General features: G+C 44.4%; 1 protein-coding gene across 1 annotated transcript in view; it reads left to right on the forward strand.

Annotated features, from left to right (window-relative positions):
* VPS41 (VPS41 subunit of HOPS complex) overlaps window positions 1-20,525 on the forward strand; it is an 841,276-nt gene that overhangs the window by 709,733 nt on the left and 111,018 nt on the right. Inside the window, exon 25 of the mRNA XM_078688207.1 lies at window positions 19,114-19,250. Coding sequence (XP_078544333.1) covers window positions 19,114-19,250 — 137 coding nt within the window. The remainder of the gene's footprint in view (window positions 1-19,113; window positions 19,251-20,525) is intronic.

Below are 20,525 nucleotides of genomic sequence, written 5' to 3' on the forward strand. Positions count from 1 at the left end.
ATGTCATGAATGATGTAATATGTGACATCATCAGCAGTGGATTGCGGGTGCGCGATATATAGTTAGTGCAACTAACTATATATGGAATTTCATTGGTTTTATGTCAATAAAATATCCAGCTAACTATATATGGTCTCTAACCTATGGTTTTTTCAGTGAATTTTCAAGGTTTTGTAAATGCAAATTCCTAACTATATATGGTCTATAACCTATGGTTTTTTCAGTGAATTTCATTGGTTTTTTAAAAGCTAATATCTATAGCTGTAAAATATATTCTTTATTACGTGACGTATCACGTAGCCACGTGAGACGCCTCATGACGCGTTGCATAACCGTGACGTATCGGCTCTGCAGCTCAAACAAAACCCGTAACGTAAGCGTGCCGGAGCACGCTTACAGATATATATATTTTTTTTAACCTTAATTAGACAAAATCCACACGTGCACATAACTTGAGGCCTTGCAAAGGCACATCAAACAAACAGTCCCTACAATTTTGCCAAGTTTGCTGGAAATCTATTCCCTTAAATTTTTTTTTTACTGTTTCTCTTGGTTTTCCCCTTGTTACGCTTACCGGGACGCTACCCGGTACGCGAACCAGACGCTCCAAAAACACAAGATGGCGGACTCCCGTTACGCTGCCGGTTAGCTGCCCGGTTCGCGTACCGGGAAGCGCCTCTACCGCGAAAAATCGCAACAATTTTTTTATTTTTTTTGCCCCGCGGGGGACTTTAATATCCCCCTCATCAATCCTAGGGGGTCAGGAGGGGTTTACCTTGCCCCCTTTCCTTCATTTCCCCCTTCTTTTTTCACCACATCTTGTCTCTCGAACCTACCGAGAGACAAGATGGCGGCCGCTCCGGACTGTTTACAATGTTGACAGCTACGCTGCCGGTTAGCTGCCCGGTTAGCTGCCCGGTGAGCTGCCCGGTTCGCGTACCGGGACGCGCCTCTACGGCGTAAAATCGCAAAAAAAATATATTTATTTTTTTTGCCCCGCGAGGCACTTTAATATCCCCCTCATCAATCCTAGGGGGTCAGGAGGGGTCTACCTTGCCCCCTTTCCTTCATTTCCCCCTTCGTTTTTCACCACATCTTGTCTCTCGATCCTACCGAGAGACAAGATGGCGGCCGCTCCGGACTGTTTAGAATGTTGACAGACACCGGAGAGCCAATCAGCTTCGCTTCGCGAAGTTCCGTTACGCGTCAGGTACGCGAACCGGGGCGCTAACCGGAGCGCTGTCACAGATATATATATTTTTTTAAACGTTAATTTCTCAAAATCCACTGGAGCACATATATTGAGACATAGCAAAGGCACGTAGGGCAAACCATATCTACAATTTTGCCAAGTTTCATGTAAATCCATTCAGCCATTCGAGCTAAAAGTGAGTCCAACCGCCCTATGGAAAAATGAATGGGAAAAACGCGTTTTGGGACCCCCCTTTTTTCTTGGCCCCCCCTTGACGAAACCCCCCCAAATTTTCAGGGGCTGCTCATAATCAAAATGTGCCATTTTCCTGAAAATTTCAGCCAATTCCGTCCACAAACGCCAAAGTTATTAGACATAGAATTTTCAGAAATCCCATAGAGAAAAAATCCTAACTATATATACCCACTGGCTATCGCCAGTAGGTAATATACATATATAAACATATATAATCTGCATATCTATATAAATATAAATGCATGCATACATATACATATATGCATACATATGCATGTTATTTACATGAAAGTTTTAAAAACACTAATAAAAGCAAAGCTAAAAAGCCACCTCATTACAAACAGAATGGCTTTAACTTAAACGAGGGCGAGATCTATTGCATTTTCAATGCTTGTTTACTTTGGTTCTATCAAGAAGGCATTCAGATGTGTCACACATTTGCCATAAATTCTGAATGTTAGCACTCTAGTTGCTCATTAGATCACTGTAGTAAAGCTAGTGCTCACCAGGGAAGTCTGCTGCTAATCATGGTTTGCAGCCATTTTCCCGCATTTTTTATCCCGCGGACTTTCAGTCCGCATACCATTATCCCGCAAGGTCATTGACCTCGCATACCATTATCCCGCATTTTTTCAAAACGCATGTGCATTTATCACGCATGCCTTTACAAAGAATTACGTTTTAAAGGCATGTATGGTAAATGCATTTGCGTTGTGAAAACCACGATGACGAGAGAGGTAAGTGGGTTTGTGTTAATTTTTTCGTGGGTTAGTTATTGTGTAGTGTAGTGTTGTGTAGTGTAGTGTTGTGTTAGTGTAGTGTAGAGTTGTGGTGGTTGTTTAGTGTAGGGTCATGCTGGGGGTAGTGTTTAGGGTTGTGTTGTAGTGTTTGCGTAGTGTAGGGTCATGCTGGGGCTAGTGTTTTAGGGTTTTGGGTAGTGGTGTAGTGTTTGCGTAGTGTAGGGTCATGCTGGGGCTAGTGTTTTAGGGTTTAGGGTAGTGTTGTAGTGTTTGCGTAGTGTAGGGTCATGCTGGGGGTAGTGTTTTAGGGTTTAGGGTTGTGTTGTAGTGTTTGCGTAGTGTAGGGTCATGCTGGGGGTAGTGTTTTAGGGTTAAGGGTAGTGTTGTAGTGTTTGCGTAGTGTAGGGTCATGCTGGGGTGTAGTGTTTTAGGGTTTAGGGTTGTGTTGTAGTGTTTGCGTAGTGTAGGGTCATGCTGGGGGTAGTGTTTTAGGGTTTTGGGTAGTGTTGTAGTGTTTGGGTAGTGTAGGGTCATGCTGGGGGGTAGTGTTTTAGGGTTTTGGGTAGTGTTGTAGTGTTTGCGTAGTGTAGGGTCATGCTGGGGGTAGTGTTTTAGGGTTTTGGGTAGTGTTGTAGTGTTTGCGTAGTGTAGGGTCATGCTGGGGATAGTGTTTTAGGGTTTAGGGTAGTGTTGTAGTGTTTGCGTAGTGTAGGGTCATGCTGGTGGTAGTGTTTTAGGGTTTAGGGTAGTGTTGTAGTGTTTGCGCAGTGTAGGGTCATGCTGGGGTGTAGTGTTTTAGGGTTTTGGGTAGTGTTGTAGTGTTTGCGCAGTGTAGGGTCATGCTGGGGGTAGTGTTTTAGGGTTTAGGGTAGTGTTGTAGTGTTTGCGTAGTGTAGGGTCATGCTGGGGGTAGTGTTTTAGGGTTTAGGGTAGTGTTGTAGTGTTTGCGCAGTGTAGGGTCATGCTGGGGTGTAGTGTTTTAGGGTTTAGGGTAGTGTTGTAGTGTTTGCGCAGTGTAGGGTCATGCTGGGGGTAGTGTTTTAGGGTTTAGGGTTGTGTTGTAGTGTTTGCGTAGTGTAGGGTCATGCTGGGGGTAGTGTTTTAGGGTTTAGGGTAGTGTTGTAGTGTTTGCGTAGTGAAGGATCATGCTGGGGTGTAGTGTTTTAGGGTTTTGGGTAGTGTTGTAGTGTTTGCGTAGTGTAGGGTCATGCTGGGGTGTAGTGTTTTAGGGTTTAGGGTAGTGTTGTAGTGTTTGCGTAGTGTAGGGTCATGCTGGGGGTAGTGTTTTAGGGTTTAGGGTAGTGTTGTAGTGTTTGCGTAGTGTAGGGTCATGCTGGGGTGTAGTGTTTTAGGGTTTAGGGTAGTGTTGTAGTGTTTGCGTAGTGTAGGGTCATGCTGGGGGTAGTGTTTTAGGGTTGTGTTGTAGTGTTTGCGTAGTGTAGGGTCATGCTGGGGGTAGTGTTTTAGGGTTTAGGGTAGTGTTGTAGTGTTTGCGTAGTGTAGGGTCATGCTGGGGTGTAGTGTTTTAGGGTTTTGGGTAGTGTTGTAGTGTTTGCGTAGTGTAGGGTCATGCTGAGGGTAGTGTTTTAGGGTTTAGGGTAGTGTTGTAGTGTTTGCGTAGTGTAGGGTCATGCTAAGGGTAGTGTTTTAGGGTTTAGGGTAGTGTTGTAGTGTTTGTGTAGTGTAGGGTCATGCTGGGGGTAGTGTTTTAGGGTTTAGGGTAGTTTAGTTGTTTAGTGTATGCTAAAGGCATATTCGTTCTAAAAGTTTTCGTTATTTAAATTTGCGGCCTAATAGTACATGCGGGATTTTTTTTGCGGACTGATGGTATGCGGACTGATGGTATGCGGGATTTCATCATATATTCGCTAATCATACTTTCTATGGCAAAATGAACCCCCTCATTTTGCTCCTTTTTAAATTAAATGTTTTAAGAGTTACCACTTTATTCCAATCAAGATGGCTTCAGGTGTGCCATACCTTTGTAATAAGTAGGACTGTTAGCACTCTAGTTGTTCTTTAGAACACTCTGGGACATTCTGTCATTGGGCTATAGTTGGGCTACATCTGGCTGATATTTGGGCTACATTTGTTTTTTTTTGTCTCTGGTGGCCATCTTTGGGCTACATTGGGCTACATTTGGGCTCCAACATATATATAGCCCAATGTAGCCCAATATATATTTTTCAAAGTTAATTTTCGTAAAAACCACTGGAGCATATATCTTGAGACATAGCAAAGGCACATCGGGCTACCAGTCCCTACAATTTTGCCAAGTTTGGTGTAAATCCATTCAGCCGTTCGGGCTAAAAGTGAGGCCAACCACCCTATGGAAAATTGCATGGGAAAAGCACGTTTTGGGACCCCCCTTTTTTCTCGGCCCCCCCCTTGACGAAACCCCCCCAAATTTTCAGGGGCTGCTCAGAAACAAAATGTTCCATTTTCCTGAAAATTTCAGCCAATTCTGTCATCAAACGCCAAAGTTATTCGACATAGAATTTTCAAAAATCCCATAGGAAAAAAATCCTAACTATATATACCTACTGGCTATCGCCAGTAGGTAATATATATATATACATATATGAAAGAACCTCCCTCCACAACGAAGAAAGCAGAGGCCAGAGGGGAATCCTTTGGGAAGCGTTTATTGTAGCAGAACAGCAAACAGTGGCGGCGAATGCATTTCGGCGTTCTGTGTGCCTTCCTCAGCGCCCTGCACCGAATGGAGTCCAATGTGTTTCAATAGTCCTGTTTCTCTTTTGAATAGCAGAGACCAGTGAGCTCCTCCCCCAAGCATTGTAGGCTCACCTGTAGGATGTTGCATCCCTTAAGCAGACTCCAACTCCCAGCATGCATAATGTCCATGCACCCGGGTCGGCGGTGTGTGGGATTTTCATTAAATATGATGCGAGCTACACAGTTATTGCAGGCTATGTTTCAAGGTGACCCCATGCTCAGTTCTGGTAACATCAAACGCCACCTCGGGTCCCCTCGTGCTGCTCAGCCCTTCAGTCCAAGTCGGCAAATAAGTGGGGGCAGCCACGTGACAACATAGCACCCTGTTGGAGGTAAGTACCTCACTCCGCTCGAGCCTTCCTGGACGTCTTTGGAGGACACCGGATCATTCAATCCCTTGAACCAAACTGCTGCTGAAAGCAGCGCTGTGCCATATACATACATAGACAAGGGGTAAAAATTATTGTGTGGGGGAAAAGTATACACTAGAATGAAAAAACATTTACATTTGCATTAATGCAATGTGAGGCAGTTTTCACTGCATCCTACTTCGAAAAGGACTAACCCCACAGCTTTTCAATCATTGTTCAATTTACATAAATGCCAGTTATCTAATTATTCCCAGTGGTAGGTGTATAATGTTTATTCCAGTAAAACCTATGGCCTAGTGTTATAAAATAAATTATTTAAACCAATTCTATCAGTGTGAAGGTAACACTCAGAAACATTTAGAAAATACTCACAATCACTGGATGATGTCATCAGTGATGTCATTTGAGATGTCATCAGTAATGTCACTGACCCTGTCATGAGTGATGTAGTATGTGAGCTAATAGGCAGTGCTTTGGGGGTTGTAAGTTACAGTAAGTTCAGGTAACTATAACTGATTAATTTCTATGGTTTTGTACGTGTGAAATATGAGCCTAACTGTAATGTCCCAGTAACCTTTGTTTTCTTCAGTGAATATATATAATATATGTTAGAAATGGGGTCTCTAGTGGTTTGCACCCTGTCCAAGCAGGGTCGCTAACTCTAGTCAGAGTAAGGGAGTCACACAGCTAAGATAACCCCTGCTCACCCCCTTGGTAGCTTGGCATGAGCAGTCAGGCTTGGAGGCAATGTGTAAAGTATTTGTACACACACACAGTTTAGAAAAATAGCCAATATTTAATTGAATAAAACAAGACCAAAACGTTAGAAATCCAACATACACAAGTCAAAATATCACTTTTAAATGATTAAGCAAGTTTTGTCCATAGAAGTCAATGGATGCTTTCATTTTAGCACAAAGTGCCTCAGATGCGTCAAAAATCAAAGACGGTGAAATGCGCAGGGGCGGTAAGGCACCAGAAAAGCAAATAGTCAGTTCCTTACTACACATGGGAGGTGATGTGTCAGTTCCTTACTGGCAGGAGAGGTGATGTGTCAATTTCTGGACCTACTGCCTTGGTTCCTTACTGTGGTGCGGTGTTGATGAAGAATAGGCGCCCAGGGATGACACGCCAAAAATCCAGACAGCCTGCATCAATTTGACAGCGGCGATGCAGGTGCTGCGTCAATTCCATAGCTGCAAAGCAGTTGCGTCGATCTTTTGCAACGATGCATCAATAAAACAGGTGGTGGGTGTCCATGCATGGATTTTCTCCTTAAAATCACTAGGTTACACTTACAAGGGCCCAAGAACAGACTGGATTTGGCACCAGTTGGCAAGTAAGAACTCAGCAAAAGTGCCTAGGCACAGGCTGGTGAAGGCTTGACAGCCCTGAGGCTTTTTAACAGGAGGCAAGCTGGCATAAGCCCTTGGAGAACCTTGGAAGCAGGATTTAGAAAGCAAAGTCCAGTCCTTTCACTCACAGGACATAAGAAGCAGCAAACAGCAGGCCAGCACAACAAAGCAACAAGCAGAATAGCAATCTTTCCTAAAGCATCCAGCTCTTCTTCCTGGAAGAATCTCCTCAGTCCAGAAGTGTTCTGATTTTGGGGTGTCAGATGTCCAATACGTATACCCCTTTCTGCCTTTGAAGTAGGCAAACTTAAAAAGGAAAGTCTTTGAGGAAAAGCAACCCTCGCTGCCTTTCCCTGACTTGGCTCCAGACACAGTACAGGGGGAGTGGAGACAGCTTTGTGTGAGGACAGGCACAGCCCTATTCATGTCACTGACCACTCCTCCCACCACTCTAGCTCAGGAAATCACATCAGCCTGGTGATGGGCCATCAGGATATGCATTTTCAAACAACAAGGGACCCCAATCAAGTCAAACAGGGACCTCGGGGAACAGTTTTATGGAAACAACAGTGGTCCCATGCTTATGTAATACAACACAACAAATAAATATAGACGAAATCGCTTCTATATTTTCAGAAGGACATGTCCAGCCGGACAGAGGTCTTCCAGGTTTACTTAATAAACACAATTCTTCAGAGAATAATTGTCAAGAATACCTTCCACAATGCCCCTGTGTGGTACACAAGCCTGTGCCCAGCACTAACGGGGTGAACACAGGTGAAGAAAATAGGAAAGGTTCAAGGCAAAACAAACGTTTTTCTGTTATCATATAAATTTGTACAGAAAATATCAAGCTGCACCATTACATAAAATCAAGCAATCGGATTTGTATCGGGTGCATAAGCAAGTCGACGGCGTTTCGGTTTCATCAAGAAATCATAGAAACCATCATCAGGACAATTAAATACTTTGCCTTTACATTAAACCTCAATTTTGCCTATGAGAAGAAAATAAAAATATACTTTAGAAGCAGAGTACATACAAGAATAAGTGAGGTGACTCTTTGTGCGCAGTGCACATGCTGATTCGTCAGGGAGTGATAATAGTCGTAACCTGGTTGTTGAGGCAGTGACATAAATCACAAGTTTATAGCATGCGTTCACAGTTGCTGTAATGTGCCTATAGGGCATTAGTGATTACAAAAGAATGTTGACCGCAGTGCCAGTGAACTAAATCGTGGTAATATTGTGTAATTAGCACTCGCCGACAAGTGGGGCTATTTCAGGGTAATGGGCGCCCGCACTGCTTACCGAGGCAGAGCGCGTGTGGGCACAGATAGTAATTACTTTCAAGATGCCCGGACCAGTCACCCTGTAAAAAGGAGGACGCATATTAGAGTAGGCCAGTGGTTTGGGACAGCCCGGCGGGCGGGAGGAAACAATAAAAGCAATCTTACCACAATAGAGCAACAGGTATTACCGGTTTACACGATCGTAAACGGGCGACGCCAGGGCAAGCCTGAGAGGAAATAAAGTCTATTTAAAAACGGAACAGCAGACTAAAGCCGGAGTACATCTAAGTCGCGGAGGTAAACTTACCGAGAGCTTCGGTCATGAAGTGTATCCCTGGCGTGCTCGTGTCCTGGAAACAGGAAGTGAAAAAGGGGTAGGGTGCGCTGTGATTGGAGCAGTGCACGGGAGTTAAGGGCATAAAAATAAAGGAAGGACTAAGTTCCATGGGCCATATTGAGGTGAAACCTTATGTGAATACCATGCAGAGTGACAATAAAATATGCAATCATTTCAGAAATATGGAGTCATTTCAGGAAACAATAACAATTGAACATTCGTTTCTGAACAGCATGAAGAGGGGATTATTTCAGGAAATATGGATTTCAGGAAGCAATCACAATTGAACACTCGTTTTTGAACAGCATGAAGAGGGGAAAAAAGGTCAATTCAGATTAATGACGTCCAGTCCTCTTGCAGGTTCAGCCCGGAATTCAGGCTATCGGTCTTCAGTATCCACTTTAATTCCTCTTTGTTGAGCAACCGGCTCAGGTCACCACCTCTGGGTGGTACAATAATCTGTGCGATGACAGTCCAGCGGATATCATTCTCAGTGTGTCCCTTGTCCAAAAAGTGTTCAACCAAGGGAGCGTTAGGGGTTTCGCACCGAATGCGGCTGCGGTGCTGGGAAATCCGTAATTTGATCTTTTGTTTTGTCTGTCCAACATAGATGCAATCGCAAGGGCATAAAATCGCGTATACAAGATTACAGCTGTTACAATTAGTAAAGGTGCATAAATCATTTTTTACATCCCTATACACAAACTCTTTTCCCTCTATTGTATAGTCACAAACTACACATGAACCACATCTAAAATGACCCCTCACGGGTGGTAATGACCAATGGTCATGCAGTGTAACATTCTTCCCAGATGTAGCAGGTAACGCTGCCCTCACTAATTGATCCTTCAAGCTCTTATTTTTCTTGAAGGCAAAGAGAGGGATTTCCCAGTCAAGGGGGCCCGAATTCAAAATGTGCCAGTTTTTCTTGATGCACTGCGTTACTCGGTGAGAAATGGCAGAGAAAGTGGTTACACAAACTGTTTTCACATCAGTAGTTTTCTGTTTAGGCTCTAACAGGGTGTCACGAGGACAATACCAGGCCCTTTTCATAGAGTTCTTAATCAGGCGTTTAGGGTACCCTCTAAACCTGAGTTTCTCTGATAAAGTATTTGCCTCTAGAAAATAGTCCTCTTTCTTGTAACAGTTCCTTCTAAGCCTTAGGAACTGTGAGTAGGGAAGGCTGTCCCTAAGTGCTCTTGGGTGACAACTCCTGTAACTGAGCAGGGTATTCCTCTCTGTGGGTTTACGAAATAGGGATGTGTATAAAGCCCCTTCCTGATGTTGGATGTTCAAATCCAGGAAAGGGATACAATTTTTATCAGAGGTTAAGGTAAATGTGAGCCCATTGCAATTATTGTTGAGCCAGTGCGTTAGTCCTGAAAGATCTTCAACGGACCCACCCCAAATTAACAAGATGTCGTCTATGTAACGTTTCCAAAGTAGTAACCCCTGATGGAATGGGTTACTACTAGGAAGGATAATGTGAGTTTCCAACCAATCCATATATAGAATTGCCAGAGTCGGTGCAAAAATGGCCCCCATGGAGCAGCCCCGTACCTGCTGGTAAAAATCTGAGTCATAGAGAAAAAAGTTCTGAGTCAAACAAATTTCCAAAAGCTGGATAATGAATAAGGTAGGGACCCTGTGGGGACGTGCCCTGGTATCCAGAATACTTTTCATTACAAATAATGAGTCTTTTTGGGGGATATTCGTATACAGAGACTCTACGTCCAATGTACATAGAGTCTCGTGTATAGGATCAAAGGGGTAGTTCTCAATCAAGCTGATCACATGCATGCTATCCCTAACATAGCAAACAGTAGTAGGCACAAAATCCTTCAAAAAATAGTTCACGTAATGGCCCAGTGGTTCCAGGACCGACCCGCATCCAGAAAGAATTGGCCTCCCTGGAGGGTTATCAACCCTTTTGTGGATTTTGGGTAGTGTGTACAGGACAGGGGTTCTGGGATTAGAGATGTTAAGGAAATTGTACTCATGTTTACTTATAATACCATTCTCCAGCCCCTCCATGGTGATAGTTTTAATAAGCTTTTGAATATCCTTAGTGGGGTTACAAGGCAGTCTAGCGTAATGATCAGTGTTGGATATCTGCCTGTGAAGCTCATTCCTGTAACTATCAATATCCTGGAGGACTATTCCACCCCCTTTGTCCGCAGATTTAATAATGAGGTTGTCATTATTCTTGAGGGAATTGATCGCTCCTCTCTCTTCAAGGGAAATATTGTATGGTATGAAGATATGGGATTTTTCTATCTTGCATATTTCCTTTAAAATGACCTTTTCAAAAGTAACAATCTCTTTCGGGATCATGTTTGCAGTAGGGGAGAAAGTAGAGGGGGGTCGGAACGGTGTAGTGACACTCTTGGTTTCAGATGGGTTAAGCTCAAAATATGAGCGTAGTCTTAACTTTCTGAAAAAACCAAATAATTCAGACTGGAGGTTCAAGAAATTAGGATAGGTAGTGGGAACGAAGGACAACCCCTTACTAAGAATGGATAGTTCAGGGGTGGTTAAAGTATGGTTGGAAATGTTGAAGATGGGTACAGTATTTAAACTCGTATTATCTGTTACCACTGGTAAAATTTCTGTCTGGTCTGGCGTTCTCCTGGTGGATTGTGCCATCGTTTCTGCTGCTTGACTCTCCCTCTCTTCTGGGGTTCTGGATTGCCCCGGGATAAAAAAGGAATTTGATTACGTGTTGGTCCGCTGCCCCCCTCACCTGGATCCGAGCTATCGGATGAGTCAGCTGAGGAGTCAGTGAAACCAACTACAGTGTTTCTGTTATTCAAGCGTCCCCAGGGTCTGGGTATTGGTTGATTGTGTTGGAAATTACGGTTTGTATAAAAATCTTTATTCAAATAAGGGTATGCACGTTCAGGGGTGAAGAATTTGATGTCTTTTTTCACTTTATTAGTTTTTTTATTTTGCTCTATACGGTGGAATTCAGAGACTGTCTTCTCAATTTTCTCTAGCAGGGCCTTAGTATCTTTGATTTCTTTATCATCAACTATTTGTTTCTCCAAATCCTTGATGATAATCTCGAGCTTCTTGAGCTCCTCGCCTGCGATTTCTATACCCAAGACCAACCAATGCTTAGAGCAGGTGGTTCCTATACTGCTAAAGCCTGTTATATATTTAGGGTTGTCAGTAAAAACGGGATTTGTAGTGGTGTCCCGGGTTACCACTACAAATAGTACTAACGTCTCTGCTGAGCTAGAGAAGCAAAGGAAGAAATATGTCAGGTTGGAGTTGATGACTTTAATGCTAACTCAATATCTCAAATCTAATACTATCCCGCTCGGCCTCCAAGTCAGAAATATCCCGGGAGTTTTTACTGACAACCCTAAATATATAACAGGCTTTAGCAGTATAGGAACCACCTGCTCTAAGCATTGGTTGGTCTTGGGTATAGAAATCGCAGGCGAGGAGCTCAAGAAGCTCGAGATTATCATCAAGGATTTGGAGAAACAAATAGTTGATGATAAAGAAATCAAAGATACTAAGGCCCTGCTAGAGAAAATTGAGAAGACAGTCTCTGAATTCCACCGTATAGAGCAAAATAAAAAAACTAATAAAGTGAAAAAAGACATCAAATTCTTCACCCCTGAACGTGCATACCCTTATTTGAATAAAGATTTTTATACAAACCGTAATTTCCAACACAATCAACCAATACCCAGACCCTGGGGACGCTTGAATAACAGAAACACTGTAGTTGGTTTCACTGACTCCTCAGCTGACTCATCCGATAGCTCGGATCCAGGTGAGGGGGGCAGCGGACCAACACGTAATCAAATTCCTTTTTTATCCCGGGGCAATCCAGAACCCCAGAAGAGAGGGAGAGTCAAGCAGCAGAAACGATGGCACAATCCACCAGGAGAACGCCAGACCAGACAGAAATTTTACCAGTGGTAACAGATAATACGAGTTTAAATACTGTACCCATCTTCAACATTTCCAACCATACTTTAACCACCCCTGAACTATCCATTCTTAGTAAGGGGTTGTCCTTCGTTCCCACTACCTATCCTAATTTCTTGAACCTCCAGTCTGAATTATTTGGTTTTTTCAGAAAGTTAAGACTACGCTCATATTTTGAGCTTAACCCATCTGAAACCAAGAGTGTCACTACACCGTTCCGACCCCCCTCTACTTTCTCCCCTACTGCAAACATGATCCCGAAAGAGATTGTTACTTTTGAAAAGGTCATTTTAAAGGAAATATGCAAGATAGAAAAATCCCATATCTTCATACCATACAATATTTCCCTTGAAGAGAGAGGAGCGATCAATTCCCTCAAGAATAATGACAACCTCATTATTAAATCTGCGGACAAAGGGGGTGGAATAGTCCTCCAGGATATTGATAGTTACAGGAATGAGCTTCACAGGCAGATATCCAACACTGATCATTACGCTAGACTGCCTTGTAACCCCACTAAGGATATTCAAAAGCTTATTAAAACTATCACCATGGAGGGGCTGGAGAATGGTATTATAAGTAAACATGAGTACAATTTCCTTAACATCTCTAATCCCAGAACCCCTGTCCTGTACACACTACCCAAAATCCACAAAAGGGTTGATAACCCTCCAGGGAGGCCAATTCTTTCTGGATGCGGGTCGGTCCTGGAACCACTGGGCCATTACGTGAACTATTTTTTGAAGGATTTTGTGCCTACTACTGTTTGCTATGTTAGGGATAGCATGCATGTGATCAGCTTGATTGAGAACTACCCCTTTGATCCTATACACGAGACTCTATGTACATTGGACGTAGAGTCTCTGTATACGAATATCCCCCAAAAAGACTCATTATTTGTAATGAAAAGTATTCTGGATACCAGGGCACGTCCCCACAGGGTCCCTACCTTATTCATTATCCAGCTTTTGGAAATTTGTTTGACTCAGAACTTTTTTCTCTATGATTCAGATTTTTACCAGCAGGTACGGGGCTGCTCCATGGGGGCCATTTTTGCACCGACTCTGGCAATTCTATATATGGATTGGTTGGAAACTCACATTATCCTTCCTAGTAGTAACCCATTCCATCAGGGGTTACTACTTTGGAAACGTTACATAGACGACATCTTGTTAATTTGGGGTGGGTCCGTTGAAGATCTTTCAGGACTAACGCACTGGCTCAACAATAATTGCAATGGGCTCACATTTACCTTAACCTCTGATAAAAATTGTATCCCTTTCCTGGATTTGAACATCCAACATCAGGAAGGGGCTTTATACACATCTCTATTTCGTAAACCCACAGAGAGGAATACCCTGCTCAGTTACAGGAGTTGTCACCCAAGAGCACTTAGGGACAGCCTTCCCTACTCACAGTTCCTAAGGCTTAGAAGGAACTGTTACAAGAAAGAGGACTATTTTCTAGAGGCAAATACTTTATCAGAGAAACTCAGGTTTAGAGGGTACCCTAAACGCCTGATTAAGAACTCTATGAAAAGGGCCTGGTATTGTCCTCGTGACACCCTGTTAGAGCCTAAACAGAAAACTACTGATGTGAAAACAGTTTGTGTAACCACTTTCTCTGCCATTTCTCACCGAGTAACGCAGTGCATCAAGAAAAACTGGCACATTTTGAATTCGGGCCCCCTTGACTGGGAAATCCCTCTCTTTGCCTTCAAGAAAAATAAGAGCTTGAAGGATCAATTAGTGAGGGCAGCGTTACCTGCTACATCTGGGAAGAATGTTACACTGCATGACCATTGGTCATTACCACCCGTGAGGGGTCATTTTAGATGTGGTTCATGTGTAGTTTGTGATTATACAATAGAGGGAAAAGAGTTTGTGTATAGGGATGTAAAAAATGATTTATGCACCTTTACTAATTGTAACAGCTGTAATCTTGTATACGCGATTTTATGCCCTTGCGATTGCATCTATGTTGGACAGACAAAACAAAAGATCAAATTACGGATTTCCCAGCACCGCAGCCGCATTCGGTGCGAAACCCCTAACGCTCCCTTGGTTAAACACTTTTTGGACAAGGGACACACTGAGAATGATATCCGCTGGACTGTCATCGCACAGATTATTGTACCACCCAGAGGTGGTGACCTGAGCCGGTTGCTCAACAAAGAGGAATTAAAGTGGATACTGAAGACCGATAGCCTGAATTCCGGGCTGAACCTGCAAGAGGACTGGACGTCATTAATCTGAATTGACCTTTTTTCCCCCTCTTCATGCTGTTCAAAAACGAGTGTTCAATTGTGATTGCTTCCTGAAATCCATATTTCCTGAAATAATCCCCTCTTCATGCTGTTCAGAAACGAATGTTCAATTGTTATTGTTTCCTGAAATGACTCCATATTTCTGAAATGATTCCATATTTTATTGTCACTCTGCATGGTATTCACATAAGGTTTCACCTCAATATGGCCCATGGAACTTAGTCCTTCCTTTATTTTTATGCCCTTAACTCCCGTGCACTGCTCCAATCACAGCGCACCCTACCCCTTTTTCACTTCCTGTTTCCAGGACACGAGCACGCCAGGGATACACTTCATGACCGAAGCTCTCGGTAAGTTTACCTCCGCGACTTAGATGTACTCCGGCTTTAGTCTGCTGTTCCGTTTTTAAATAGACTTTATTTCCTCTCAGGCTTGCCCTGGCGTCGCCCGTTTACGATCGTGTAAACCGGTAATACCTGTTGCTCTATTGTGGTAAGATTGCTTTTATTGTTTCCTCCCGCCCGCCGGGCTGTCCCAAACCACTGGCCTACTCTAATATGCGTCCTCCTTTTTACAGGGTGACTGGTCCGGGCATCTTGAAAGTAATTACTATCTGTGCCCACACGCGCTCTGCCTCGGTAAGCAGTGCGGGGCGCCCATTACCCTGAAATAGCCCCACTTGTCGGCGAGTGCTAATTACACAATATTACCACGATTTAGTTCACTGGCACTGCGGTCAACATTCTTTTGTAATCACTAATGCCCTATAGGCACATTACAGCAACTGTGAACGCATGCTATAAACTTGTGATTTATGTCACTGCCTCAACAACCAGGTTACGACTATTATCACTCCCTGACGAATCAGCATGTGCACTGCGCACAAAGAGTCACCTCACTTATTCTTGTATGTACTCTGCTTCTAAAGTATATTTTTATTTTCTTCTCATAGGCAAAATTGAGGTTTAATGTAAAGGCAAAGTATTTAATTGTCCTGATGATGGTTTCTATGATTTCTTGATGAAACCGAAACGCCGTCGACTTGCTTATGCACCCGATACAAATCCGATTGCTTGATTTTATGTAATGGTGCAGCTTGATATTTTCTGTACAAATTTATATGATAACAGAAAAACGTTTGTTTTGCCTTGAACCTTTCCTATTTTCTTCACCTGTGTTCACCCCGTTAGTGCTGGGCACAGGCTTGTGTACCACACAGGGGCATTGTGGAAGGTATTCTTGACAATTATTCTCTGAAGAATTGTGTTTATTAAGTAAACCTGGAAGACCTCTGTCCGGCTGGACATGTCCTTCTGAAAATATAGAAGCGATTTCGTCTATATTTATTTGTTGTGTTGTATTACATAAGCATGGGATCAGGATATGCATGGCACACCTCAGCTCACCTCAGTACATTCACTCTAGACAGACACGTAACGACGTGTCTGTCTAGAGTGAATGTACAAGAGCCGAACTGTTAACCAACCCAGACATGTATTCTACAGAGATGCAGAGGCACAGAATGGTTAAGCAAGAAAATGTCCACTTTCTAAAAGTGGAATTTTTAAACACGCAATTTAAAAACCAACTTCACTAAAAGATGTATTTTTACATTTTTAGTTCAGAGGCCCCAAACTCCAAATCTTTATCTTTTCCTAATGGGAAATTACATTTAAAAGACATTTCAAGGCAATCCACATGTTACCCTATGGGGGAGGGAGGCCTTGCATTAGTAAAAAATTAAATTAGCTCTATTAGGAAATGTAAAACACACCAATACATGTCCTACCTTTTAAATACACTGCACCCTGCCGATGGGGCTGCCTACATTAGGGGTGAATTACATGTAATAAATGGGACGGTTTGGGCTAGGTAAATGGGTGCAATGGCCATTTAAAAAGGATATTTTAACACTTCAAATACAGACACTGCAGTGGCAGGTCTGAGACATGTTTGCTGGGCTACTCAATTAGTGCTGCAGGCCCACTAGTATTTATTTTTATTTATTTAGTTTTGTATAGCGCAAACATGACCCAGGCGGGTATCAGAGTGCTTTACATAGGGGTTGCGGGAGACATAGATCGAACACTATGGGAGCAATTTAGGTCAGCAAACATCAATTACAGCAGTGCCAAATTGGAGTGGACTGTGACATTGTTCAGTTAGCAGTAACAACAAGATAGATCGGGAATGACAGTGGAGTGGTGGTGGGCGACAGTGGGCCGTAGCAGAAGCCAGGTGGTAACAAAGTCAGGTAAAAACAGGCAGGGCGACAAAGGAGCAAAGCTTCTGGTTCAGGTTATATTAGAATTTGAAAAGGTCCCAGGCACACCGGCACACTTTACTAGGACTTACTAGTAGATCAAATCATGGATAAACCAAACACCAATACATTTTCGAGAGAGAGCATATGCACTTTAGTACTGGTTAGCAGTGTCCAAAGTCCTAAAAACAAGTCAGAAGAAATAGGTGGAATAAGGCAAATGTTTTGGGTATAACCTTGCAAAAAGGACCAGGTCCAACAAAATAAAAAAAGCTCCCGGGTGAGCCAGGTCCCCGAAAATGAGTGATTCATTTGCGGGGGCCTGCGGGAGGCCCCACTGCCCCAGGGACCGCCACCTCCCCTGGGCTTATTAATTGGAATGCGAGTGGGCACATGGCCCCACCGCAGCCCCAGGGACCACCACCTCCCCGGGGCTTTGTTTATATAGACGTGGGGGGTTCCAACCCACCCACACTGCCCTGGGTACCGCAACCTCCTGGGGCATTGAAATGTAAAAGAGGTGGGGGTCTCGCTGGCCCCCCAAGCCCCGGGGACCACCACCTTCCTGGGGCTGAATTTCTTTTTTAAAGTGTGTGGGCTTTTGCCCCTCCACACACTGTCCCAGGGACCACCACCTCCCCTGGGCGTTAATTATTCAAATGCGGGGGTCCGTTACGGACCCCGGGGACCACCACCCCCCAAGGCTTTGAAAACACCTCCTGGAGCCCTTGAAGGCCCAGGGCTGGCTCCTGCAGTGTCCCAGGTTCCCAACCCCGGGACACTGCTGTTTGCTATGGCAGGGCGGGAGCAAACAGCCATAGCAAACTCTTCTTTGCTTCGTTGAAGCGAGAGCTGGGAAACCTGCTCTCACTTCAATGAAGCAAAGCAGGATTGCTTTTGAGCAGGGGGAGCTGCATGTCAGCAGCTCCCCTTGCTCAAAAGCAATGCCGGCTCCCGCAGGAGTTGGGGAGCCAGCGGGACTATGGGGGCATTGGGGCACCCCCCACAGCCCCCTCCTTAAAAAATATTTTAAATACATTGTAAATAAATGTGGCCATGCTCCGGGGAATGGCGTCCCCAGGGCCGAAATTGGCCTCGGGAGGGTGGTTGCCCGACCCCCTTTCCTGTTTTTTTTTCTAGAAAAAAAACAGGTCATGCCCTGGGGGATGGGGTCCCCAGGGCCCAAATATTGTAAAAGAAGAGGGGCCACACAGCCCCCTTCTAAAGAAAATAATTTCTTTTCAAAAGCCGGCATTGCGGCGGAGGCCCCGCCCCCTCCTTGCAGCACTCTGCAAACACGTCCCCTTGCACGTTGTAAGTTGGGGAATTAATTCCTCTTGAATACGTCGTAAATTGGGAGATTAAGTTCTCTTCAATCCTGTGGGTCCCTAGCCCACCAGTTACCTCCAGTAAGCGCCACAGAGCTGCGTTGCAAAGAGGGGGTCTGAGGCCACGCCCCTTTTTACACCACTCGCTTCTGGTGCACTGCTGGTGGGGCAATGAGGTCCTCTTCTGTCCTGAGGACCTCAGGACACAAGTGGACTTCATCCTCCTAGCAGCAGTGCGCCAGAAGCCGTGTTTGCAGCATGGTGTAAAAAGGGACGTGGCCTCGGAACACCTCTCTGCAACGCAGCTTCTTGGCGCTTACTCGAGGTACCTGGTGGGCTACTTGGCCCCCAGGGACCCTCAAGATTCAAGGGAACTTAATTCACCAACTTACAATGGCCAGCATTTAAAAGAACTTTGAAATTGTCTGAAAAGACAATAGGTTTCAGGGACGCTATAGTTAGAAATTAGCATTTAAAAAAACCATTATAATTCACTGAAAAAAACATAGGTTTGAGGGACGTTAGAGTTAGAAATTAGCATTTAAAAAACCTTAGAAATTCACTGAAAAAAACACAGGTTTCAGGGACGTTATAATTAGTTGGACATTTCACTCGTACAAAACCAGAGAAATTCAGCCGTTATAGTTAGTAGGGCTAACTGTAACTCAAGCCATAAATCAAGGTCACTGAGAACAGTGAGGTTCCTATTTTCTAATGTACTGATTCTGATGTCTTGTATTATCTTATTCAATGAGAAGGGTGATGTATAAGTGGGTCAACAAGTCAGCATAACAGAAGGAGTTGGGCTATGATTGAAAAACACTCAACACTCAGTCCAATGACTGAATTGTCAAACACTTTGATGTTTGCCCAACATTTGTAAAATCACAACACCAAATTTCAAAAACTTAAATTGGGCCAGAATACATTTAATTTGGAGCATTTTTATTTTGTCTTTTTCCATGGAGTATACCGGTATATGAGACAACGTGCATGTGGTAACTGGTTGTTGTCTTTCTTGGTTGCCTCTACAGCATTTATCACTGGCTTGCTGAACAACATTGGAACCCATGTGGACCCCATTCGTCTGATTCGCCACATTAAGGAGGGAATGGAAATTCCTAATTTAAGAGATTCATTGGTAAAAATCTTGCAGGATTACAATTTACAAGTAAGTTTCAAAGGAGATGTGTAAAAACAAATTACTTTGCAGAAGTGTTTTTATGTGTTTGGTACTAAAACAGTGCACAAGACGGTTTTGAGTTTACTACATCAGACTGTCATACCCAGAAACTATTCTGCTAAATATTTTCTTACTTCTAGACAAGGACACTGGAATTATGTGATTTTGCAGCCATGGCGTTTTCCACATAATTATGGATATGCCTCATAATCCATCATCTGCTACATACTCTGCAGATTTCAGTACAAAAATTGTTTCCAGCCCAAATGGATCAAAAGTTACTAAACACGCAGCAACACATATTGCTGCGCAGATCTGATAGCGACTACTAGCTGCAGATTCCTTAACCTAGAATTATCCCCAGGCGTGAGACTGGATCCGGAAACTTTTTGCCACAGCATCCCTGCGCGCCGGGGGTACGGCATCTCGCGACTCCGCTCAGGCATCGTCCGCGTACCTGACGTCAGCGAGGTCACATAATTCCCACCCCGGTGCGCCTACGTTTGTTTTTTCCTTTTTCACTTGCAACGCGGATCCCATCTTGCTCGGGCCTGTCTTAGGCCCCTTTTTCCTTCCTCATTGTGACAATTTTGTTTGTGGAACAGTGTACGAATGCCTTCGGGCTTCAAGATGTGCATGTCATGTGGGCGTCTTATGTCGGCGACGGACCCTCACCTCATTTGTATGTGGTGTTTGGGGGAAGATCACGGCACCCCTGATTGTAAGGCGTGCCAACAGTGGAAGCCGAAATAGCGGCTGGAGCGCCGGATGAAACTACTCTTAGCGCGTCTCTCAAGGTCGGCTTCCTCCCCTCGATCTTCCTCAGCTGACGGCTTCAGAAGCGGCCATTGTCGTCGTCCTCACCCCTCTGCGATGTTGCGTGAGCGTTGCTCCCCGGTGGGTAAGTGTTGCAGTTTGTCCCTGGGGGCCGGTGTTCGGCCACCCGGGGACGTGGACTACCTGCGGGTGATGCAGCCCCGCGTGTTGTCCTCCTATCCACCGTTTCCCAGTGAGAGTGTGTTGAGAGTCCAGATGGAGACATATGCGGCGGCTTTGCAGGCCTTGCTGGCTTCTCCTCCTCCTTCCCTTCCTCAGGCGTCAGCAGATCCCTTTCCTTGCGTGGGGCCCTCCGCGCCGCCGCCGGTGGCTTTGGCCCTGGCACCGACTGGTACGGATCCTGCCTTGGGGGATGTGGTGCTCTTGGGGTGCAGCTCCTCTGGGGTCACTTTGTTCGGACCACGGCGCCTCTGCCTCGCTGCAAAC

This window comes from Lissotriton helveticus, chromosome 4_1 (assembly GCF_964261635.1).
Source record: "Lissotriton helveticus chromosome 4_1, aLisHel1.1, whole genome shotgun sequence".
NCBI classification, from domain to species: Eukaryota; Metazoa; Chordata; class Amphibia; order Caudata; family Salamandridae; genus Lissotriton; species Lissotriton helveticus.